Here is a 23166-nt window from a genome sequence, read left to right as displayed (position 1 = left end):
TGAGCCCCATAGCCTAGCAAAGTGCCTGGTGTATTATTAGTACTTCATAAGCATTGAGAAAAGAAAATAGGGAGAGAAGAGCAGGAAGGAGGGAAAGAGATAGGGAAGGGAGGGAAGGATGGTGGGTAAAAAAAGGAGGAAAGGGTAGAGGGAAGGACTAGAACAGAAGGAAAATATTATAAGGATAATTTCAGGGCATGTAGAACTTTTGGTGTAATATTTGCTCTGATTTTTGAACCCTGAAACCTGATTAAAATCTTTCTATAATAAACCAAAGATGAAAAGTTTAAAAGGAAACTGAATAGCTACCAAAGGAAAGAAACTTTGGCTCTTTTTTGTGGACATGTTTATTTTCACATATTTACTCTAAGTTGTATCTGTCACTGAAATGCATTTGCTCCCTCTGGAAGACAGAGCGAGGTGGAGGCCAGGGATATTGCTGCCTTTGGCTTGAGATACACCAGCAGGAAGGACATGCACTTTATAATACATACACACAAACCATAAGGTTTGCAAATGATCTTACATTTGCTCAGTAGCCAAAAGAGGCAAAAGAATGTGAATAAAAACAAATGTGTTTTAGCAACATCAGTTCCCACTTTTCCATTTTCCCCATGAGGAAAATGTATATTATGAAACTCTAGGATTCTCACAACCTCACATGGTACAACCCTGGAGCTGGAAATTTATGAATTATTTTGGCTAGAGAAAAAAGTTCTTCAATCTGCCCATATCATCCAAATGTCCACTGCAAAATGGGGGCCTAGAGAATAACAATATTTTTCTTCCAAACCATCATATTAAAGCAGCTTTTGTTCCTCTTTCTATCTATCAGCAAAATGGGTTCTAACTGCATATGTGGGGGAGAAAGGCTCTCTTTCTCAGGTTCACACGTTCAATTTTAGAGTTGATGGGTACCTTAGATATTCATTTAATATAAATATTTATTGAACATATTTTCTGTTCCAGGCACTGCCCACTTAACATCATAGACAAGCAAACTTAATCCCCAGAGAAACTAAAAACCCAGGCCAGTGTCACACAGCTAGAAAACAGGGGGGCCAAGATTTAAAATTAGTAGTTTGATTTAAAAAAAATAAAGGTACAATCTACAAAATAGGATTAAGGTTCTCTCTGAGGCAATGAAACATATTGTTATGAGAGCCAGGTTCCCAAACGTGACTCTCTCCCACCAGGAAATGACATCTATCGTGACCAGAGAGACCTACTCCAAAGCACAGACGTGGGGATCGGCTCTGCAGCGATTTGAGGTGGGCGTATGTAGTTATGGTCTTCAGCAGATGATCACACATAAATATGAGGTTACTTCACATTCCATACTTATTCTTTCTGCCCCCAGGTAAAGAATCCCCCTCCCAAGGTATGATATTCTCTTTTTTTGCGCTGAATATCTCTTGTCCCTTTAATTTCAATGTCTCTTTTTTCTTTCTTCAGCCCTTCCTTCCCATTTTCCCCCTTCCCCTTTATACAGCACCCCACCCCCACCCTTAAGTGATTGAAACTAAGCAAAACAGTGTTAAATAAACTCTTCTCTACCATACATATTGGGCACAAACATAGGAAATAACAGAATTCAAGTACCATGAGGAAGCCTTTCTTTTTTTAGGGGGAGCGGGGGAACGATAGATGCTGAATTGAAAGTGGAACGTTAACCTCTACTGTGTGGATAAGAAATTTAATGAATTTAAGGTGAAATAGATCCTGGAAAATTTACATAAAACTCCCCAGTCACTGGGCATTAACTTAGTCATTCACTAACAACCTGGAGGCTCAAAGGGTCATACTTGTAGCCTTAATAATGGGATGGAATAAAATTTCAGAAATCACTTAGTCCATTTGCCACTTTTGGCAAGGCTAAATACTGGACAACTGTGTAACTACTTAGGAAAGTTACTCTCCTGGCTCAGAGAGGTACGGAGGCATTCACCAGTTTTATGTCCTGACATGCTGGTGACCATTACTTTCCTTTCATGCTGCAGGATTATTGCATAGAAACCTGAATGAGTAAGTCAAACATAAAATAATCTCTTCATCAGAAAAATCTCTTCATTTTTCATTACACCAATCTCTAAATTTCCAGAGAGGTAGAGACAAACTTCATCATTTCACTTTCATCCCCTTCAAGAGAGCAGCAGTTATAATGCTACATACACATTAAAATCAGTTGGAGAGCTTTTAAAAAATTATCAACGTCAGGGCACCAGCCCAAGAGATTCTAATTTAATTGGTGTTCAGTGTGGCCCATATATTTGTATTGTTTTTGTTTTAAAGCTTTATGCTGTTGAGATATAGGCTTGGGGTTGATTAATGACTGTGCATTGAGTCCCCTATACAGAATTTTATTGTTGTTAACAACCATTTGATCAATAAATATGAGAGGGGCTCCTCTCAAAAAAAAAAAGCTTTATGGGTGATTCTAAAGTACAACTCAGGCTAAGACCCACTGCTACAGATATATTATCTATTTACAGGATTGGGGAAAATTCTCTCCTTAAAATATCTTGCAATTCTCATCAGTAGAAACTCAGTAGAATCAGTAGAATCTTAATTTGGTAAATTATCAATAGCAGATGATTGACCTTTGCACTTTTTATACTTGGTTATATCTAGCAAGTGCCAAGAATTCACACTTGGGAAGGATAGTCTTTTCAATAAATTATGTTAGGGACACTGGATATCCACATGCAGAAGAATGAAACTGGACCTTTATTTCACATTAAATACAAAAATCAACTCAAAACGATGGAACTTACTGTAAGTCCTAAAACGGTAACACTATTAGAAGAAAAAAAGGAAAAACCTTGACATTGGTCTTGGCAATGATTTTTTTGGTCATGACACCAAAAGTCCAGGCAACCAAAGCAAGAATAGACAAGGGGAACTAGATTAAACTAGAAAGCTTCTGTGTAGCAAAGGAAACAATCAACAGAGTGAAAAGGAAAAAAATTTGCAAACCTATATTTGATAACAGGTTAATAGCCAACAAATATAAGAAACTCTTACAACTTAATTGTAAAAAACAAATAATCCAATTAAAAAATGGGCAAAGGATTTGAGAAGATATTTCTCAAAAGAAGACATAGAAAGGGCTCTCAGATACATGAGAAGGTGCTCAATTCACTAATCATTAGCAAAATGCAAATCAAAGCCATGATGATATATCATCTCATACCTGTTAGAACGGCTATTATCAAAAAGACAAAAGACAACATGTAGAGATGTAGAGAGAAGGGAGCCTTTGTCCACTGCCAGTGGGAATGTAAATTTGTAAAGCTATTATGGGAAACCTGTGGAAGTTCCTTAAAAAATTGAAAATATAATAACTATATGATTCAGCAATATCCAATCTTTTCTTTGGTGATATATATCCAAAGGAAGTGACATCTGGATCTTAGCTATCTGCACAGCATTATTCATAATAGCCAAGACGAGGAAACAAGGTAAATGTCTGCTGATAAATGGATAAAGACAATGTGGAAGAGGCGTAAAATGTAGTATTATTTAATCTTAACAGATTTTAAGCTCTGGAGAGCTACTGTACAGCATGGTGACAGTAATTAACAATACTGTGTATACTCTTGAAATTTGCTAAAAGGATAGATCTTAAATCTCCTCAACACACACACACACACAGTAACTATGCAGAGGTGTTGGATAAGTTATTTAGCTTGATTGTCGTGATATTTTCAGAATGAATACATATTTCAAAACATCAAGTTGTACCCCTTAAATACATATAATTTTTACATGTCAAAGGTATCTCAATTAAGTAGTTTAAATTAAGGAGAAAAAAAACTTCAGAAAGGCTACTGAACTAATCAAATAAGGAATTTTTAAATAAATAGAAAAAGACAGCCAAGAGTTACAGTTCCCTGATATGTCTAGTAAAGGTTATGGACACCAAACGCATTTCCAACTATCTTTTATTCCAACAAATGGGTTTGTGGGATAAACCCGGCCATAATTTGGTCCCGACATTCCATCACTGGCCTTAGTGCATTCTCCTCCTGACAGGAGATCTGATCTTGGAACAAAACATCCATCTAAAATATATTACCTAGAATATTAGAAGTCCTGGTAATACATTTAGACTAGGCTTTGACCCCCCAAAAAAGGAAGAACACCACAAACTCTTAAGCATATATCCTAATACGTGAAATCACTAACACAATAGAAAAGACTAGCTCATATAAATGACATGAGTAGTCAGACCCACTCTGGACTCGTGTATCTTTCTTTTAAACAAAACCTCAAACATTTCCAAAGAAAACAAGGCAAATAACATAAAACACTAGATGAATAACATAAATCTTGCTTTGGGGCTCTCTTGAGCTGAGTTCTAAAACTTCTTAAAACAAGTCCTGTGTACCTTAATTGGATGTTATGATAGACATGAGATAATTTTAAAAGAAAAAATATTTGTTTAAGAAGCCAAATTTAAACATTAAAATTTTTCTTTTGGTATTCATTATTAAGTGATATAGAATATTTAGTTGCTAACTAATGCTTTTATTACTATAAATATCAGTATTTGTCTGGGAGAAAAATTATGTTTGCAATTTAAAAATCAGAGGAGTTAGCTTCCTTTCCCTTCCACAATTATTATGAAATGACGAGCTTGAATGAACTTCCCCACTCCTGTGAGATAAGACTCCTTGGGGCTATTTATTTTAATTTTTCTGTGTTGATATTGACAATATTCTGGCAGCGATATCCCCTTGGAATAATACCATAATCTTACTTTTTTTAGGCACCTCCACAGTGTGATGACTTATCTCTTCCTCAACTAATAATTTTATTTCTGCTCAAAAACATTTTCTTCAACCCAAAAATTCAATTCAAAAGTTACCTTTTAAAAAATGCTTTCATCCTTTATAAGTAAGCCGTATTTTGCTATTTGGATATACATGAAGTTGACAAGGCCTTTATTAAGCCAGTTGGAATCAAACAAAACATTCATATGCTTAAATATGAATTAACCTATGGTAGTAATATATTAATTCATACTGTGAATTAATTTGGAGATTAATTTGGCATTTCAGAAAATGTAAAAGGTCATAAACAACTTTTAAATATGCTTCAGCCACCTGTACAAAGGTCAACGCCACACTTGGCACTCCATGGATTCACTGCTGTCTCAAATGAGCTGCAGTTTGTCCCTTTGACCTTGGTCTTGTCAAGACCTAATGCAATGGTACATATGACATTACACACAGTATGCCTGAGTGCCTTATGCTTCTGAAACTCCTTATGGGCAAAGCTAAATTCACTGGCTGAAGACAAACCTAAAGGTCTCAGAGGCAGATCTTTAGTATCAAATTAAAAAATATCTGCTTAAGTAACTCAGGTTGAAGAAGGGTAGTTTCCACTGAACAACACAGAAGTATAGTTCAGAAAAATGCATTTGTTAAATATATTATTTCTGAGTATTTAGTGGGTGGGGGTGGAGAATTGGAGAGAATGAAGCAGCCCCTTCTCAAAGTAATTGGTATATTTTTAAATTCACTTGAAATAAAATAAAGAATCAACATCAAGTACAAGGGGTATAGTTTGTTTTCTAATTAAAAAAGTAAATGAAAGCAGACATTGTGTACTACTTGGTGATACAAGACTAGCAACAGTTACATTACCATTTACTCCAAGAAACCTGATACAATCGTAGTAAGTGTTATAGAAAATGTTTATACTGTGCCTTGCATTATGGTTCAAAGCAGGACTTCAGGTAAAGGCGATTATCAGTGTTACAATATCAGAAATTGGGAGAATCAAGAGCTGCTTACTTTCTGTGAGCCTAGAAAAAGGAGGGGGGAGAAGCCAAAGAAAGGATTCTGCTCAGTATCTGGCTGGGCCAGACTCTTCCTCCCAGCACCGAGCACTGCCAATTAAGAATGAAGGATTTTATATTCAAGGCTTTATATTTTCACTCTGCTTCACCTCCACTGCTTTTTTTCCCATGCAATCTTCAAAAGACCACTCAGAGAAAATGTTCTCTACTCAGAAGGTTAACCAAGCCTCTTCATAAGCTCCCAATTCATCAGGGAACATATTTCACTTCAGAAATAGAATAGTATTTATTGATTCCACAACATCTGAGTATTTTAGCTCCCCTCACAGGGCTATTCTTTAGGTTACCCAAAAGCAACCTCTAAGATCACATCACCAGGGCTGGAAAATTGGCCTGGTGGTTAATTCAGCAGTAGGATGGGACTTGTTTGGGCAGAATCTGCATGCTTTCCATTAGACTACAACGCATGTTCTGGTTACCTGCTGGGCCTCTACAGACCTATACATTCATAACCTCTGATCTTTCCAAAGAGTATAAGAGTGACTGAATTGAGTTCAGATGTCTAAATCTAGAGTAGAGAGGTAAGAGAAAACCATTAAGTTCATTAGCCACAGAAAATGAACAAGAAAGCCACGGAAGACATCCATGGTGGATTATAAAAATAGTCCCAATTCCTCACTCTCCCTACAAATGCATGCTTTTCCACATAACATTTTTGCTCTCCCACTTGGATTTTGAGCTTGGCCAGGTGACTTACTTTGGCCAATGTGCACCTTAAAAAGAAAGTCCTGACAGGACTACTTATCTATGGCCCAGCATATATTCTGACACCATTCTTCAATAGGGCTTGTGTTGTGAGGTGAGTTTATGGTGAACTGTACTGATTCTGGTTTTCCTGAGGCAGACAACACATGGGTTGATTCAGTCATTTCAGTCTGTTCTTTTAATATTTCTTTATGTCCTTACTGGGTTTGGAAATGCCAGGTTTGGAAGCTTTTCTCTCCCTTCTTCAAATCTCTAAGGAGTAGATGATCTATTCCCTCTCCATTTTTTTTCCACTTCCTATTCAGCCCAGGATGAGTTTACTGAATGTATTGTTTCAATATTTGACAGTCAAATAGGGATGTACGGTCTATATGTTTATAATTTTAGAATTTACATTCTACTTTTTCTAATTTGTTATAAGTAGACGACAACCAGTATCTTCTATAGTGTCTCAATAAAATGCTAACAACTGGAGTCTTAATTTACTAGGTGACAAAAATAGTATTTGTGAGTTTCACGCAGCATCAGTATTTGATGAATTGCCAAATGACAGAATTTTACTTGTGATTTTAATTTATTCCTTAAGTTGTTTCTCATCTCTCACTCAGTACAAGATTCTCACAATGTAACATTCACATCACTGAGCCAATATGAAAGTTCCCATACATTCTTACTAGCTTTGTGAGACACATGTTTTGGCTCAGCCCTGTAGAAAAATCAAGCAAGCTAATTTGAGAAAAGTACACAACAGAAACATTCCCAGTGTGTACGTTTGGCTTTACGGATGTATGTTTACTATCAGTTATGCCTCAGAGTGCCAGCACCATGTAGCCACGTGTAGTGAAGATTTAGGGAGTTTTTGATATCCAAGATGAAGACCACAGGTGAATCATGAAGGATGAAAGGTCTATTTTTTTCTAATCAGTTCAGGGATCTGGTATGATATGAAGCTGGACTCCAATAACAAACTAGCTTGTAAATGCAATCTTATGGATCCGTCCTCACTGCAGACCCCAATACGGGAATGGCTAAATAGTGGAACTGATCTGGTTTCTTGCAAGACATGCCCTTTGGCCATGTTTTTCAGGGTAAGTCATTTCCACTGGGACCCCTCCGGAACTAAAATGGTTTGCGTTAACTATGGATTCAGTGAAGAAACAATAATTGAGCTCCTAATATCTGTCAGACCCAGTTCAGGCCTGGGGGGGATACAGAAAGGAACAAGATTTGGACCCTGATTTCAAGGAGTTCTCATTCATTAGAATAAATTGACATTTTCCTAAACTCACATCTCAGTACTTTCTGCCACTTATGAAGAGTCTAAAAGGGTCAGTAGATGTAAATTTTTTTTTTCTTCTTCTGGTTCATGTTTTATAATATATAGTAATTTTGATCAAACCTCTTACTTGCCACATATAACACTTTTCATCGTCAAATAAAATCTTTCATTAAAAAATATTACCATGGTACTTTATATTTTATAGTTTGGAGAAAAATCTAGTCAGAGACGACACAGTTCAAGAAGCAGTTTTGAATTATTATTATTCTAAGTAAAGAGTTTCCATTCTGAGGCCTTGGGCTTTTTCCTTTCAGCTTGGAAGCCATTAGGCACTCTCTTCTATCTCCATCATTGTTCTCGCTATTCATGCCCCAACTCCCACTGCAGCTTCTATTTTCTAAATCTCAATATATTCAAAATCCATCATTCATTGAACTGAATAAACTTAGGGACCTTCTATCTATTATAACATCTAAAAAACTAAACCAATATATCATTCATTTACAAAATACTTGGTAACATTGGAATCCAACATTTGAGCCATAGTTAATAAAACAGGCTCTGGAGATAGAAACTGTCTGGGTTTGGGTATGGATTCTGGTTTTTACTGTGGGTCCTTGAACAATTAACTTCTCTGTTAATATTATTTTTATTATCATCATTGTCAAGATGATACAAAAAATACAGTATATTTTGAGGCTAAAGATACTAGATCCATTCTAACAATATATTCTCCTTCCAGTTATCACATGAAAACAGATCATATATGCTTGACAAATGAAATAATCCTATATTTCTTATCACATGACTATAAATACCTAGGTGGAGATGCACATATTTAATTCCTTGTACCTTCCTTCCACTCTTTCATCTGGATTTGTGTGTGCAACAAAATGCTCTGCATGACCCCAGCCACAAAGTACACTTGGACTTGCTGCCTCTGCACCTTACAAAGCCTGGCCCCGGGCGTGCAGGACTTACTTGCTGCTGAGGCAGCGTCTCAGTGAGTAGGAGGCCCCTCCACCGCAGGTGCGCGAGCACTCGCTCCACGGGCCCCAGGCATCCCACAGGCTGTCCCGGTCCTCCTCAGAGCGTGCTGTCCTGGAGCTCTGTGAGAAAGGAAAGCACAGTCATGATCATGTCCCTATCCAACCACAAAACAAGTGTCCTAAAGTATGGCTGGTCTATATGTCCATACATGGTGGCCTTGCTGGGGATAAAAACATGCATCAGATTCTCACATTCTTTCCAATTTAATAATGTGTATATGTGGGGAAGTGGGTTATTTGAGTTTAGGGACCCTGGGCCATGACTGAAAGCAGCAAGAGATTGTACTAATGCAGCACATGGAAAAGGGGGCCAGAAATGGGAATCTGGTTTAGAGAAAGAAAAATTATACTGAAGGCACAATTTGGGCCAGGGTTCATGAGTCTACTTGTCATCTCTTGATGAAAAGAGAGAAACCATACTCAGAGATGTTTCTGCTCTCAGAAGCTGGACATAAGCATAGCAGCACCACTTTCCAAAATCTGACATTTTATACAATTGACAATTTTTTAAATAAAGCAATGTCATTTCCAGATTTCAGACTTGTTGGAATAACTGCATGAAGTAACTTTAGTAATGCAGGGATTGCCTCCTGACAGAAATATTTGCTTGTTCTTGACAGGCCTCCTAACGAAATATGCATTTACTTTAAGGAATGTCGTTATGCAGAGGCACCCGTGCTGCACTTCACACTTCTTAGGAGAGACAAACATAGAATTTGAGCCATAGTTAATAAAACAGGCTCTGGAGTTAGAAACTGTCTGGGTTTGGGTATGGATTCTGGTTTTTACTGTGGGTCCTTGAACAATTAACTTCCCACCTGCCTATACCACAGTTTTCCCCTCTATAAAATGGGGACAATATTATAACCATGCCACTATACATGCAGGCACACACACATACAATATATATATATACTTTGGGTAATATTTTTTAGTGCTTTATTCTGAAACAAGCCCAAGGCTTAGTTTATTTAACTTAGTTCATTTAACTAAGCCTAAGGCTTGTTTCAGAGTAAAGCACTAAAAAATATTACCCATAATTATGTTATTATAAATTGAGAATACACATGCACAGCATACACCTATATGCATACATAGTTGTAGGTCTGCTCAGGCTCCCCTAACAAAATACCAGATTAGTTGACTGAAGCAACAGAAACTGATTTTCTCATACTTCTGGAAGCTGGAAGTCTGTAGGGTGCCAGCATGGGAGGCTCTTGGTGAGAGCTTTCCTCTGGAGTTGCAGAAGGCTGCCTTACTGTGTGTTCACATATCGTCTACAGTATGTGAGCTCAGAGAGAGAAAAGAGAGCAGCTCTCTAGTGTCTCTCCTTATAATGGCACTAACCCGTCAGGAGAGTCCCACCCTCACGACCTCACCTAAACCTAATTACCTCCTGAAGGCTCTGCCTCCAAATGCCATCACATCAGGGGTAGAACTGGTCTGATTTCTGGTGGGTGGACACAGTTCAGTACAGGGCAACATTTCTACTAAGAACTAATGTAAATTGTGGCCAAATTATTTTACTGAATAAATCGAGCATGTCAAATGTTAAAGGTGGTATCTTCTCATGTGACAATACATATGACAAATGTTAATATTTAAAAATTGTATTCTCAAAAAACATACCATTAAATATGTATGTTAGGCAATATGACAATTTCAGCCCCAGCTTTCTCTCAGAAGAGAGAGTGTAGGCAGTGTGGTAACTGGGAAAGAATGGGCCATGGAGGCCAGAAGGGGGTTGCCTCATACAAAGCATCATGAGGACTAGAGGTGACGGAAGTAACGAGCAGGTTGTAGGCTCTACAAATGGCAGCTGTCATTATTGTTGTTGCTGTTGTGTTATGGCTATTATTTTAATTTTTAATTACTTTCTCATGCCCTACTTAGTTACATTCAAGGTTGTATCATCCAAGCAGGAGGGGTCCCCAGAAAAGAAAACATCCTCTTGCCCCAGAAAACGATTTATTTTGCAGTGAAGGGTTTCTTTAGAAATCAGTTGCTATGGTGCTGAGTTGTCAAACTGACTACCCCTTGGCCCTTTTAAAAACCTGTCATGTCAAGTCACAAACCAGGCCTCAAAGTGTTGTATCAAGGATTCTCTAACTGGTGCATACTTTATTTAGATTCTTAAATCATTGGAAAGGGACTCTCATAAGATAGTGGTTAAGGGCAGAGTTGGTGGACCTAAGCCTGGGGTGGAATACTGGTTCCAGAGCTTCCTTGCGGTGACCTCTTAATGGTCTGTTTTCTAGTCATGAAGTGGTGATAATAAAGATGACCTACATCGCTGAGTCATTGTGAGGATTAAAATAATTCTGCAATTCCCATTCTTGCAACACCAAATGCAATGGTGTATTTGTATATATGTTTAACAGTAACAATATACACAGCAGTAATGGTGTAACTTCATTTGGGTACCCAGATTTAATTCCACTGTGTATAAATATGTGGGAGGTGGTCTTCCCACACATACTTACACCAAGCAATTCTCAAACACCAACAGTGTTGAGAACTCAACTCAATTCTGACATTATCTGCCCAGAGATAGCACCAGATACCCCAGGTTAAGGGCTTGGTCCTACAAGACTGCCCTCCACCCCAACTCCAGACACCAGTTGCAAGCCCCAGGCAGTTACCTGTGCTTCTGACCAGCTACAGATTGGTGATTTCCACAAGCTCCCCCTTAGGTTCAATTAATTTCCTATAGCAGCGCACAGAACTCAGGAAAACACTTATGTTTAATAAAGGATACCTTAATGGATACAAGCAAACAGCCAGGTAAAGAGAGACACAGGGCAAGGTCCCAAATAAAGGAGCTCCTGTCCTCGTGGAGCTCGGGGCCTGGCTTGGTGGCACGTGGAGGCAATCCAGTTCCCCAAGCACAGAGGCTCTCCAACCACGAAGCAGGATCCAACTGAGCAGAACAGGCAGAGCAGAGCCAAGTGAGAGTGCTCTTCTCACAGGTTTTGTGAGGGCTTCACATAGGCATGACTGACTAAATCACTGGCCACTGGCTGATCCAGCCTCCAGCTCTGCCCTTGGGTGGGGTCCAAAAGTCTCTCATTCACATGACAAAACACCTGTTTCACCTTTAAGACTCCAAAGTGTTTTCAGGAACTGTGGATGAAGACCAAATATACCTGGGAAATATATATTTGGTCAGATGAACGACCAAATATGTATTTCTTATAACTCATTATATCATAATTCATATATATAAAGTACATAAGGCAGAAAAAAAACAAATATCCATCAGTGAATGAATAAACAAAATGTGGTGTATACATACAATAGGATATTACTCAGTCTGGAAAAGAAGGAAATTCTGACATATGCTACAACGTGTATGAACCTTGACAACATTAGGTGAAGAGAAACAAGCCAGTCATAAAGACACAAATAGGGCTGTGATTCCACTAATACAAGGTACTCAAGAGTAGTTGAATTCATAGAAACAGAGAGAATAATGGTAACTACCATGGGACAGAGGGGGAATGGGGAGTTAGCATTTATTGAATTGGGACAGAGTTTTGCTTTAGGAAGATGAAAATAATTCTGGAGAGGGATGGTGGCAATGGTTGCACAACAGTGTGAATGTGCTTAATGCCACTGAACAATACACTTAAAATGGTGAAAATGGTAAATTTTATACTATGTATATTTTATTACAATAAAAATATATGCATAAACATTTTTAAAAGCTAATAGGGCCTCAATAAACACTATATAAACATTTGCTATTACCAGCATTATTTATTATTAACAGCAACTTATAAACATGTATGTGCTCTAAGAGGTTATAGGACGTACCCTGGGAAAGCACCCGTGTTTTTTTCCTGCTGAGCTTAGTTGAGACACTGCACACTTAAGGTTACCATCTCCCTGAAAATCCTGACTTTCCCACAGCAGAACCTCCCAGCCACCTGCTCCACTGCGTCTACCTGGTGATATGATCTGTCAGTACTTTGTGGCTCTTATCAAATGTGCAGAGAATAGGTAACAGAAACACACTGGGTACCTCAAAGCCTGTCATTTCTAAAAGAAGTATTTACAGAGCTCCAAAGCCTGATTTTTATAATTCATAAAATCAATCTCTAATCAAGGCAACATGGGGTTCTTGGTTCTAGAGCTTTATTAAATAGTGAGAGAGCGAGGATGCTCAGCCACTGAAGCACACATAAATGTTCACCTGTAGACTTATCAGAAAAGGTCAAAACTGCATCTGATATTGAACTTGAATGAAAAGCCTGTTACAATTTCATTCTTATTGTAGCACTTATTTTACTTTATAGTCATTGGATGGGTTAGAATGATGATGAACACTTCTTTTGAGCCAGCATTTCAGATGTCCAGTGAACACTGAGAGAAGAAAATCTTGGTTCTATGAAAATTGAATACTTCCCTGAATAATTAAAAAAGTCTAGCTATTTCTAAGTCTTTGAATGTAGCACCGATGATGACTCCTAAATCAACTACTTGCTTGAGTCAGCAATCAGGTCCTCTGTCCCTTCCATCCATTGTTCTTGGTCAGTTAAGAGGCTCCAGTCAAAGCAAATTGCATGGAATATAGATGGTGGCCATAGATCATTATATACCTCCTAGGACTATCAGAAGAAGATTAGAGGATCTCCTCTCCACCCATTAACCTCAGAATGGTATCATTTCCTCTGCAGGACTGGCTTATCTAAGCTTGGTTTTCATCTGAGAGCTTCATGGTCGGTTTCAGAGCCAAATGCAGCAACCAGGTCTCAGGTGATCACATGAAGCAATAGTTCTCTTTCCCAGCATCTCACTGCCCAATGGATACTTAACCTTAGAGTGACCTATGTATCACTTTGTCCAGAAACCTCTTTCACTGGAACCTGGACAGCTTATGAAGGACTTACAGTAGATGTTATAGGGGGAAGCACAAATCAGCAACAAAAACTCTAGAGTTGTATTTGCTCATAGACACGTACCTATGCAGTGTACTTGGAAAATATTTTTTCCAAATGTTGTAACGAGAGGTCAAGCTATACAATAGGACTAAATGAAAACGAAAGTAGGTGTCAAGGAAATGGATGATAGGGTTTTGTAAAATTGAAATCATGTAATAGATGAAGTAATAGTATAACAGAGTTTTTCAGACATCAACAGATCTTCAAAAGTAGGACAATGGGTTATGCGATGAGGCAAAGAGCTGTTCTTACTATTTCAAGATCAGCAAGAAGGCACCTGAGTCTCTGGTTTTCCTCTCCTCCCAGACAGACAGCATTTAGCTTAAGCCATCTGGAGCTACGTATCTGACTGCATGAAATGGATGTCACACACCTCTAAATTACAAGGACGGACAACTCCTCCAGTGATGAGAGAACCATTTATCCTGTGGTGTGCCTATGCTCTGCAAAGGGGAGAAATCTATACTCAGAAACATCCTGTCCACATACCAAGCTTTGGAAATGAATCTGCAGATTCCATTTTTAGCTCCCCTATACACACTGGGTCTCTATAAAATCTTATCTAATCCTTGGCTTCTTTAACAACTTGGAATAGTGCTTCTGCCACCAACTGTACATGGCAGGGGTTGGGATTCCCTGCTCTGGAGAGCTTACAGACAGTAAGCAGTTACTGGGCTCTTGTAAAAGCCCATTTCTGATGCACTTTCTTAAGGAGCAGAATGTGTGGATACTGAGGCATGTACCTTCCCAGATATTTGCTGCTGGCTTTGCTTAGGAAATTCCAATCATCTGGTTCTTATCACCACTGCACTGCTGGGGGATATGATGAACTGCCAGTGACATAGTGCACAATCTTTCAGAGGCCACTGCATGAAGCCTGTCCCCTGCTACTGAGGATAAAAGTCAATTCTGTAACAGGGTATAAAAGCTATCCAGGCTAAGGAAGGACTCTTGGGTACCTGTCTTCCTTTTTTCCCCATTGTGCCTATGCATGCACGCACACAAGGATACCCCTTTCACATTCTTGTGAGGTCACCTAACTGCTCCTCAGCCTGGAGGGTTGGTGGTGAAGGGAAAACACTGGGACTTATTAAGTACCCATGTGCCAGGAAGTATGCTAGAATTTACACAAATTATCATATTTAATCTTCACAATGATCCATGTCAGGTTGGAGATTTTTTTCCTATGACATAAATAAGAAAATGGGAGGCTCAGAGAAGTTGAACACAGTGTATCATGGTGCAGGAGAAGGAGCACAGACTTATGAGTCAGGCAACTTTACTAATCATATACTAGTAAACTTAACTTGGGCATACTGCCTATGTCTTTGAGCCAGAGTTTTTTCATCTGTAAAATGGGAACATTAATACTTTTCTTACTAGAGTGACTGTGAACATTAACCGAGAGAACATCTGGTAGAGTCTTTGGTGTTTTAGTGTTAATTATTTCACCTTTCCATTCATGCCACAAATATACCCACAAATCACACAGCTAGTACCTGGTGGAGCCAGGTTTTAAACCCTCTCTAACTATCTTTTGTGCTAGTCAATTTTGACCTTTTTTCCCATTTATCAGTACATGAATTTTTAAAATAGAAGAACAACTAATGTTGCCTTTCTTTTGAAGAAATCATTTTGTCCTCAGAATTTTTTCTCAGTCCGGGAATAACAACTTGGAGATGGATTTAAGACAACTTCATTACTTTTTAGGAAACGAAAACCTGACTCTGCTCAATGTCAAATGCTTCAGTAAGATTTTTATTTCAGAACTATGATAACTTGATTTTTTTGTATTCTATCCAAGGACAAGGCTAGATTACAGCTCATCTAGGAAACTGCTGAGAAACTTCTGGCTGTTTTGCAAAGTTCCACCACAACACAATTTCACAGCCAGATGAATTAAAATCCATAATTGCTGATACGAGCAAAGATTAGTGTTGAAGAAATCTGCAACTGGTCACTGAGTATTTTGAGTCAGCTTATCTCAGGCACAGGCATAGTAAAATATTCTGCTACTGTCAGTTTCTATTCCTTTAAGAGCATAAACTTGGCAAATAGAGATGCTCTGCTTTGTAACACTGATAGAATATTAATATAAATATTATTATGCATTCTTCCTGATGGAGATTTCAAACTTGAAGTTTGGATGGAAACCTGTGTGTGTCTGTGTATGTGTGTGCGTATGCATGCGCATATATATATACACATATATACATACATATGTATGTGTACATATTTACATATAAATCTTCCACATTATAATCTTCCAGACTCCCTCTCTCTATATATAGAGTCTGGAAGATTTAAAGAGATTTTCTACTAGAAAAACCCTGTCAGTCTGGTTTTCTTTTTCCACTGTATAATTTGCTTTATAATAACAACTATAAAAGCCAAACTCTTGAACTCAGGGGCTGCTCAATTAGGAATAGGTTGAAACCAGTCACTCCACTTCTTTCACAAAGGAAAACTGGACAATAGGAGAATTGTATCCTGTAGAAACAAGCTGTAGTAATTTTTTTAAAAATCATTTGTTCCCATGCTTGTGCTGACAGTCATGGCCTCCCTGTCCCTTGTACCATAGGGATATTTTGAAGGGATATTTTACTATTTCACCTCAAGTGTGAAACTGAAGTTATGCTACCTGGGGTTCTAACCATGAAGCTTCTCTTCTTAGTGGCTATTTTTTCTATACTTAGAAAGGAAAAATCTCTGGTGGGAAATAATATGTAGCCCAAGCACCAGGGAAAATAGTGGAGTATCGTCTCCTGGGGCTTCCATACCCCTGCACTCCTCAAAACAGGCATGTTTGAAACACCCTGCAAATGAAATTCCTTCTCTGCTCTTTTTTGTGAATTCCTGACTGCCTGGTGAGCCAGTTAGAAGTTTCAGTTTCCATTTCCATCCAGCCTAACTAGAGCCCTGTCCAAACTGTGACTCCCATCAGCCATAGATACTTTCCGCAGCCCTGGCAAATTCTGCTGAAATGCATTTACAGAACATCTGTAGAACTAACGAAGTATCTGAGGCTCTGTAAAGCACATGCTGGAGTTTGGAATTGTGGAGAAAGAATTCCTGACAGAGAAAAAGCTCACTTTGTGACTTGTTGAAGAAACTGGAAAGTTAATATGCCTCAGTTTGATGAACAAAAATCCCAATTATAATTGATAATAGAGAAGCTGCAAAAAAAAAAAAAAAAAAAACCACACCAGTTAACTTCGTGCCTCTTACCAAGACTGTGGTTTTATCAGAACTTAACCTAATTCTTCTTCGTTTGACCATAGTGCCACCTGAGCCAAGAAAAAAATTGGCTGTCATGGTTCTGCACGAAGCTCCAAAGGGAATCTGGGTGGAATTGGGGCTCTATTCCTGTGCTCATGATCAGGTGCTGCCCCTCTCAAGTCCCATTCACCTATTGTGGAATGAATGCTTGGAACTGAAATCTAAACATTCTCCCTGACTCAACATTATATGTTCTTCTTTTCTATATTTTTGTTTCTACTTTTGCTTCCATGAAATTATCTTTACCTAGAAAAAGCAGAATAAGCTCTATCTCAATATTTTACTTAATCTGCAATTATTTGGTGTTCCATCTATGCATGATCAATTTGTAAGACTTAATACAGAATAAATTTTAAACAAGTTTTTGTAGCTATTTAGAATCATCATTTTACATAACAATTATCTTCTCGATTGCAAATTCTTCAAGGGCAGAGATTAGGAGCTTCCTACAGTTACCATGGAAACAGTCACTATGCATGATTAGAAGAAAATATGAGATTTAGACAAATATTTAATAGATGGTGAAATGCTTTGTTTTAAATTCTAGATCACTTGCTTACCTGTCATTTGTTTCTCAAAAACATACACAGGGCATGGGATAAGCCAGGAGGTGGCGTAGGGTGGGTGGAGAGAAAAGAAGAGGGTAGAGAAGGTCAAGGGAGAGAGGGGAAGATTGTGTTACTTGAAATTTCCAAGTGGTTTTAAGTTCTGGCACTTTCTTCTTTTCTCCAGCTCAGATATGTACCACCAACCCCCTATTACACACTAGGAGATGAATGATGTATAAAAACACTGCACCTGTAACTCAGATGCTTGTTTCAAAAAGCACTAGCTCTTTCAATCACCATATATCTATCTTCCATAGATAACATTTCCCTCTAGTTTTAGCCTGTAGCTATTGGTAGCAGCTTGAATAATTAGCACAGTTTTGCAAGTTTTGCAGTTGGGCAGTAAATCATTTTGAGGGTCTACTTAGGGTCCTGGTAATACTTTTCCATCAATGTAAAGCAAAGCAACCAAACGTCCCAGAAATCCAAAAAGCATCGTAATTGTTTAACGCAGTCTTATGCCAATAATCAACAGATTTCTTTAGCATCTACACCCGACTAGATGCTCTGGGGCCAGGGAGCTTTGTAAGTAAGGCAGAGATGGCAACCAGCAAGTGATGGTTTCCCATCCAGAGTTACCATTTCCAACAGTTCCCTCTTTGATTCTGTGTCTACTAGCAATTTCCCATCAGCAGAGCTCACTACCCCATAGTCTCTGCCTCTTGGCTTATGGAGGAACTTGTTAACTTTCTCTTGAATGTTAAATTCTCATCCTGCATGATATTTTTCTACTTCTGCTCACTCCCTTGAGCCCAGCCTGGTGGAGCAACATCTTTGAGAGGATTTATAATTTAGTGGGGAAGTAAGATAAACAAAAACAAATATTTGACTGTTCAACATCTTCTACATTTAATCAGACACTAAGTCTTATCAATTCCATTTCTGAAATGCCTCTCTCTTCCAATTCCACCCTCTCCACCCCAACTTTCACTGTCTTAATTCTGGTTCTAGTATTTTGTGCCTGGCACTTTGCAACAGGCTTCCTTTCTGATTTTTTGACCTTCAGCTTTTCCTTCCACCAGTCTGTCCTCCACAATGCTGCCAGTTGTCTTTCTAGAATCTAGAGCTAAACTGTTCCCTCCCTGGTAAAAGACATTCTTTGGCTCCACTGTCTAGAGCTGGTGGTATCTAGTAATGGATTCCAGATGGGTTATGAAGATTCAGAAACTGTATGCAATATTTTGGGCGTGTGTTATTATCATATTTCTGGAAAGAGAACTCATAGCTTTTGTCAGATTCTCCAAAAGAGGTTAAGAACCACTGGGTATAGGACAAATTCCAAATTATTAGTGTGGCATACAACACCCTTCCTAACCTGGCCCTAAGTCAATGTTCTAGACTTACTTCTGCTATTCCTGGTAACTCATGTCCTCTACACTCCAGTGACTGGGCACTGCTGCTCAGACAGGCTGCCTGGGGCTCTCTTGATACTCCATCTATGATCTTGCTGCTGTCTACACTTCTCTCCTCTCCATCTTCCTTGCATCTTTTTACTTTCTTCACCTGGTGAACTCCTCCTGCTGCTGCTTTAAGATGCAGCTCCAACACCATCATCTAATGAAATGGTCTCCAGTCTCCAGATGCAATCAGTCACTGCCTCCCCTCTGTCTTGTGAGCATCTTGCCAGGACTTCATACACATGACTGGTTTAGCATTTGTCAGCCACTGTACTGTAGTTACTTGTTTATGCATCTATCCCCAGGAATGGACTGTGTGTTTCTTAAGGCCCTTGGTGAAGATGACTATGTCTTTGTACCCCCAGTGCCTTATAGAGCACCAGATATGTAATCAGTCTCAGTGCATATTCGTCAAATGAATAATTAACACAAGGCGGGCTAGGACAAATTGTAGGTGAGCATCTAAATCATAATGGCTGTCAGCTTTCACACTTATTCATATACAGTCAGATTCTCTAAAGATGAGAGTGGGGGAGATGGTGGGGGGGATATTTATATATAAGCAGAAACTGCAGATAAGCAATGGAATCAGAGAAGAAAAAAATTAACCTAACCCATGAAAGAAAAAGACAATCATATTTCTGCTTATTCACTTGTCTCTTTATGCCAACTTTAAACTTAAACAAAAATGTTTAAAGCAGAAAGCTGATTAGCCTGTCACATCTTGCCTGCATCTAGCCTAACCCAACTCCTAGATGACTATCTGTCAGAGTCTTCACTGCTAGTAAACACTAGTCAGTCCTTCCGCAGTACTTGGGAAGCAGTGCTTTGTGGAGACGAGTGTGCTGGGAATATGAGGAAACAAAGTCGGTGGGTTAGGGGTCCTGACTTAATTAAAGGCATAGGCTCTACCAATGAAACAGTAAAGAATACTTGATTAAATCATACTCCCATGAAGGCAAAAATTAGCACAGAAAATATAACCATAAAGCACAGAAAACTTTAATGTTGAAGAGAATTAATCAGGAAAAATGACTTGATAGAAGCAAGTTTTGATAGAAGTTCTAAAGTAAGGATTCTAGGCTGGGGAGAATATATTCCATTGGATTCCATGCAAAAATAAATCTAAAAATTCAAATCATAGAGCTCTGATGTTGAAAAAAATTAATAGAGGTAAAATATTGCTATGAGCCATTAAAGGTAGGGACTGTGATATTCTGCCTAATGGCTAATGCAGGGCTTGGTAAGGAGAATGACATTCAGGGAATATTTAATATTTAACTGATTTTTTTTTTTTTTTTGGTGAGTGCTTTTTGTTTCATAGGGCAGGAAATAGGAAGGTAGGTGAAATGGGTAGAAAAAATAAGTAAAATGTTTCCGAGAATGGACATGGATAATATTGATGGTAAAAAAATTCTAAACAGGGACACTGGCTGGGGGTTAGGACTCGGTCATTATGCTCTTTTTCAGATACTTTGCCTTTTCCATAGTGGTATTTTGGGCTACTTAGTTCTCCAGGCATCCGTTTACTCACTTCCACAAGAAGGAATTTGGGGCATCATTAGCCATAAAAATGTCTATGATCCTAAATTAGCCTATCTCATTTCAGCATATTTACAGACCAATTTTCTAACCTGTAAAATGGGATATGAACATTTGCTTGATTTAGCTCATGGGGTTGTTGTAAAGATTACTGAAAAAATTAAAGTGCTAAAATATGAAAGTGTTGACCAGTCCAATTGCTAAATGAAATTCTAATAGCAATGATCCTATGCTTTAGTTAAAATAATTGTTTTTATTAAAAAGTAATTCTTGAAACAGAGTCTCTATTTGGGATCATTTTTTTATTGGTAATACATTTAGTAGAATGCAGTACCTCTATGAAATCCTAAAGTGCCTTTTGAAGAAAAAAAACTGCTAAATTATACTCTGTACATTTTATTATTAAATGTGTGCTATTTAATTCTTTGCAAATCAGTAAATACAGATAAAGCAAAAGTTTTCCAAATGGTGAGATAAAAGTTGCTTCATTTGCTGTTTTTTAGTTTTTGTATTAACTTATTTCCTATCCAAGTGTTACAGAGTAATATCTTTTTCTTCTGATGATGTTTCTACTATAATAATGTCTATCAATAATTTTCATGACATAGTTTGTCTCAGAACTATGTTACTGCAGTTCTCTACTGGTACAATTTACTATTTTTTATAAGTATTTAGATTTACAGATATATTTTCAGTATGTTTAGTCCTTTATCAATAACAATTGATAGTCAACTGCTCTTGCCTGGTATAGTTTTTGTTGTAACTACAGCAATCAGGGCAAGCATTCTCTAGTTAAATGATTATTTATTTCATAAACCTAACAGCCTATAGTTTTTTTCACTAATATTGTGCAGAGCAGAGTATAGTGAAAGTTCCTTACTTTAAATCACTGCAAGTCTTTTGTTTTCTAAAAAGACTTGTCTTTCTCAGTCAATTATAGTTTGTCATTATTATCTGTAAACAGATCTACTGGTTTTGAGATGGAAAATAAAATTGGTGATTACAGAAATATACCAATCATCTCTTCCTCTCTCAGGGTCAAGTTCATGAAAAGTCTATTTCTGAACTGGCTAAATTCCCTGTACTGTTAGCATTTTAAAATCATAATTGAAAAATATTATTCAGTATTGTACATATGGAAGTCATAGTCTTCCATTTGTTTGTAAATTAAATGACAATGTCAAGAAGCCATGAGAAAACCCACTTATTAAATGTTTATTATGAAACAATACATTTTTTGTGATTCTTCTGAGCCTTTCTCTGACTCAATGCTTGATAAAAGAGAAGCAAATACTGTTTCTCTGAGAATTCATAAAATTCAAATTTTGCTGTCAGTGGGCAAGAATATTGAGTCTGTCACCTTTTTGTTTTCAGCGAGAATAATTTTTTCTTCTGCATCACTATTAGTTAATGATAGGAATATTTATATGCATTGCATTTAGCATATTTAGCAATGTGAAAAGTGAATAGATTGAGGTCACGGTAATTTTATAATCATTAAAATGCCTCAGGAATGCATTAAAATGGATCTTGGCCATGGACAATATCAAGATTGCTGAGGCACACCACAGGCATCTTTTTTAAAGCCTGTTTTGTAATAAGCAGAGAACGTGAAGGTGCTAAATCATGGTTTACTACCCCATTTGCCTCATGGCCTCTCTGTCCCTGGTACGGGGCCTCAGAAATCCATTTCACAGACGGCCGCTATCAGCATTTTTGAGCTATAAGACAAAAGCACTTTCTCTTCTTTTTATTAAAAGCAAGCTCACTTTTATCTTGGCTCCTGCTTCGTGCTTCCCTGCATTTCCTTTCCACTTTGTCAGCGGTGAGAGTTAAACTGTCTCCTGCTTCCTTCCCTCTCACTTCTCAACTTCTTGAAAGGCTCATCTACACTCACTGCACCCACTTCCTCAAATTCCTTAACCCTTTGCAAGCTGGCTACTGCCCCACCCCGAGTGACGTGGCTCCTCTAAAATTCAGCAGGATCCGTAATTCGCCACATCCTATGACCTTCCGTCAGACCTTGCTGAGGGCTGTGCTCTGGCCCAGCCTGTGGCTTCTCTGGCAGCGACAGCCGGCCTGTTCCCGCCCTGCCTTTCCGTACTCATCCTGGCTGGTAAACACCAGCAGCCGCAGGGTTTTTCCCTTGGGGCCGGCTCTTCCCTCTGCTTTCCTGCTGAGCTCGTCCACTCTCCCTCACTTCAACTGTCCTCTCTTGGTAGACAACAGGCAAAAACTTCTCCACCCCAATCTCCAGGCTTCTAGTTGCACTTCCCTGAATGCCTTGTTAGTACCTAATCTCAACGTGTCCAAACCAAACTCAATATTGGGGTCCCCAATCTTTTAGAAGTCCTTCCTCTTAGCACATTTAAAGATATAAATATTTCTAACTCATTTCCTATCCGTCCACCTCTCTGTCCTTCATCTCACCCCACCCTGCCCCATCTATCCACACACATACCTAAACAATTGCCTGTGTTACATATTTTGCTTCGGTA

The 23166-nt window shown here is 38.3% G+C and overlaps 1 protein-coding gene across 4 annotated transcripts in view; it reads right to left on the bottom strand.

Moving 5' to 3' along the window:
• Positions 1 to 23166, bottom strand: part of ADAMTSL1 (ADAMTS like 1) — an 859402-nt gene that overhangs the window by 324856 nt on the left and 511380 nt on the right. For all 4 annotated transcript variants that reach the window (XM_036888135.2, XM_036888127.2, XM_057498726.1 and 1 more), the window contains one exon: positions 8832 to 8959. In XM_036888135.2, the coding sequence (XP_036744030.2) occupies positions 8832 to 8959 (128 nt within the window). The remainder of the gene's footprint in view (positions 1 to 8831; positions 8960 to 23166) is intronic.

This window comes from Manis pentadactyla, chromosome 3 (assembly GCF_030020395.1).
Source record: "Manis pentadactyla isolate mManPen7 chromosome 3, mManPen7.hap1, whole genome shotgun sequence".
In the NCBI taxonomy this organism is placed as follows: domain Eukaryota; kingdom Metazoa; phylum Chordata; class Mammalia; order Pholidota; family Manidae; genus Manis; species Manis pentadactyla.
Note: the sequence above shows the minus strand (reverse complement) of the source record. Positions and strands in the feature narration are given on the sequence as shown.